Here is a 2203-nt window from a genome sequence, read left to right on the forward strand (position 1 = left end):
AGAGATGCTCATCCGGAAACTCGTCCCGCAATGGGAGAGGAGTTTCATTTGAAGTGATCTGACTTAGATGATTGGCCACGAGGTTCTCGCATCCGCTCTTGTCCCGGATTTTCAAGTCAAATTCTTGTAACAGTAGGATCCACCAGATGGGTCTCGACTTTGCATCTTTCTTTGTCATCAAGTACGTGAGAGCCGCATGATCCGAATACACTATGACTTTGGTGCCAAGTAGATATTGCCGAAACTTCTCCAAAGCAAATACTATGGCCAACAGCTCCTTCTCCATGGTAGAGTAGTTGCATTGAGCATTGTCTAGTGTCCTTAATGCATAGTAGATCACGTGAGAGGCCCTCCTATTCTTTTGACCCAAAACGGTGCCTATCGCATAGTTGCTTGCATCACACATAATCTCAAAGGGGAGATCCCAATTTGGTGCTTGCATGATGGGAGCGGATGTAAGCAACTCTTTGAGCTTATCAAAAGCTTCTTTTCACGCCTCATTGAACTCGAAATCGACCTCCTTTTGCAAGAGTTGGCACATTGGTCTTGTTATCTTTGAAAAATCCTTGATGAACCTTTGGTAGAAACCTGCATGGCCCAAAAAAGAGTGAACTTCCCGAACACAAGTCGGGTAAGGTAAGCTTTGAATAACATCAATTTTGGCCTTATCTACCTCAATTCCTTTTTAGACACAATGTGACCCAAAATAAGACCTTCACTCACCATGAAATGACATTTCTCAAAATTCAAAACCAAGTTGGTTTCAATGCATCTTATTAAAAATTTTGTGAGATTAGTCAAACATTCTTGAAAAGAGTTGCCATATACCGTGAAATCATCCATAAAAACCTCAATTATGTTTTCAATGTATTTTGAAAAGATACTAACCATACAACGTTGGAAAGTGGCCGGGGCATTACATAATCCGAATGGAATTCTCCGGTATGCAAAAGTACCAAATGGACATGTAAATGTTGTCTTTTCTTGGTCCTCCGGTGCCACCGGGATTTGGTGAAAACCGGAATACCCGTGGAGACAATAATAATGAGATTTCCCGGCCAACCTTTCTAACATTTGGTCAATGAAAGGTAATGGGAAAGGATCTTTTCTTGTGCTTGCATTGAGTTTGCAGTAGTCAATACATACTCTCCACCCGTTTTGCACACGGGTGGGGACCATCATACCTTTGTTGTTCTCGACCACCGTGATTCCCATCTTCTTTGGAACGACTTGCACCGGGCTCACCCACTTGCTATCCGATATTGGATAGATCATCCCCGCGTCTAGGAGCTTCAAAATCCCTTTCTTGACCACTTCCATCATTGGCGGATTCAACCTTCTTTGTGCGTCCCGGCTTGGCTTGCATTCATCCTCCATTAGGATCTTGTGCATACAAGTGGAGGGACTCAATCCTTTAATATCCGCAATCATACAACCCCCTTTAATATCCGCAATCGTCCAACCCATTGCTTCTTTATGTCCCCTCAACACCTTTAGGAGTTGTTCCTCTTCGCACTTGGTTAGGTGAGTTGAAATGATGATCGGGAGAGTCTCGTTGTCTCCCAAGTACGCGTACTTCAAATGTTGAGGGAGGACCTTCAATTCTAATTCGGGCGGTTGGATAAAGGAGGGTGGCGATCTCGTGTGAGTTTGAGGTAATTCAATCTGCTTCACACTAAATTGGGTGGTCTTCTTGATTTCCAAATTGTTGACTAATCTTTCAATTTCGGGGTGTAACGAGTAAAGCTTCAATTTCTTGGCCAATTTTGCACAGTCAAACCCCTTGCTCAAGATCATCTCTAACATGTCATCATCACACAACTCGAACAACTCTTGGGTCATTGGTTTAATAATATCAACAAAACACAAAGAGGAAACATCACTAGGATATCTCATAGCGTCATAAATGTTGAAACTTATTGTTTCACCATCAAACTCCATTGTCAAGCTTCCCGAATACACATCAATCTTCGTTCTAGCCGTCTTCAAGAATGGTCGCCCAAGTAAGATTATACCCGATTTTGAGGATACTTGTTCATCTAGGTCAATCACATAGAAATCCGCCGGGAAGACCAATTGGTTTACTTGAACTAGGACATCTTCCAAAACACCTCTAGGAAAGACACTCCGCGATAGATATTATGACACCGGTTTCGCTTAAGGGTCCGACATTCAATGATTCATACACCGAGTAAGGCATGAC

General features: G+C 42.7%; 1 protein-coding gene across 1 annotated transcript; it reads right to left on the bottom strand.

Moving 5' to 3' along the window:
• Window positions 1–669: 669 nt before the first annotated feature.
• On the bottom strand, window positions 670–1941 carry LOC145089005 (uncharacterized). The gene is made up of 2 exons (XM_079027510.1): window positions 1185–1941; window positions 670–1067 (listed from the first exon to the last, which is right to left on the bottom strand). The coding sequence occupies exons 1-2, from the start codon at window positions 1939–1941 to the stop codon at window positions 670–672; spliced, it is 1155 nt and encodes a 384-aa protein (XP_078883636.1).
• Between the last annotated feature and the right edge of the window lie 262 nt (window positions 1942–2203).

The sequence above is a fragment of the Lactuca serriola genome, chromosome 2 (genome assembly GCF_051521515.1).
Source record: "Lactuca serriola cultivar US96UC23 chromosome 2, Lser_US96UC23_V15, whole genome shotgun sequence".
Taxonomy (NCBI): domain Eukaryota; kingdom Viridiplantae; phylum Streptophyta; class Magnoliopsida; order Asterales; family Asteraceae; genus Lactuca; species Lactuca serriola.

Coding starts and splice junctions, on each gene's coding strand:
- LOC145089005 (XM_079027510.1), bottom strand. CDS start 1,941: ATGGAGTTTGATGGTGAAACAATAAGTTTCAACATTTATGACGCTATG. Junction 1,068..1,184: donor GGTGGTCGAGAACAACAAAG/GTATGATGGTCC, acceptor ACCAAATGTTAG/AAAGGTTGGCCGGGAAATCT.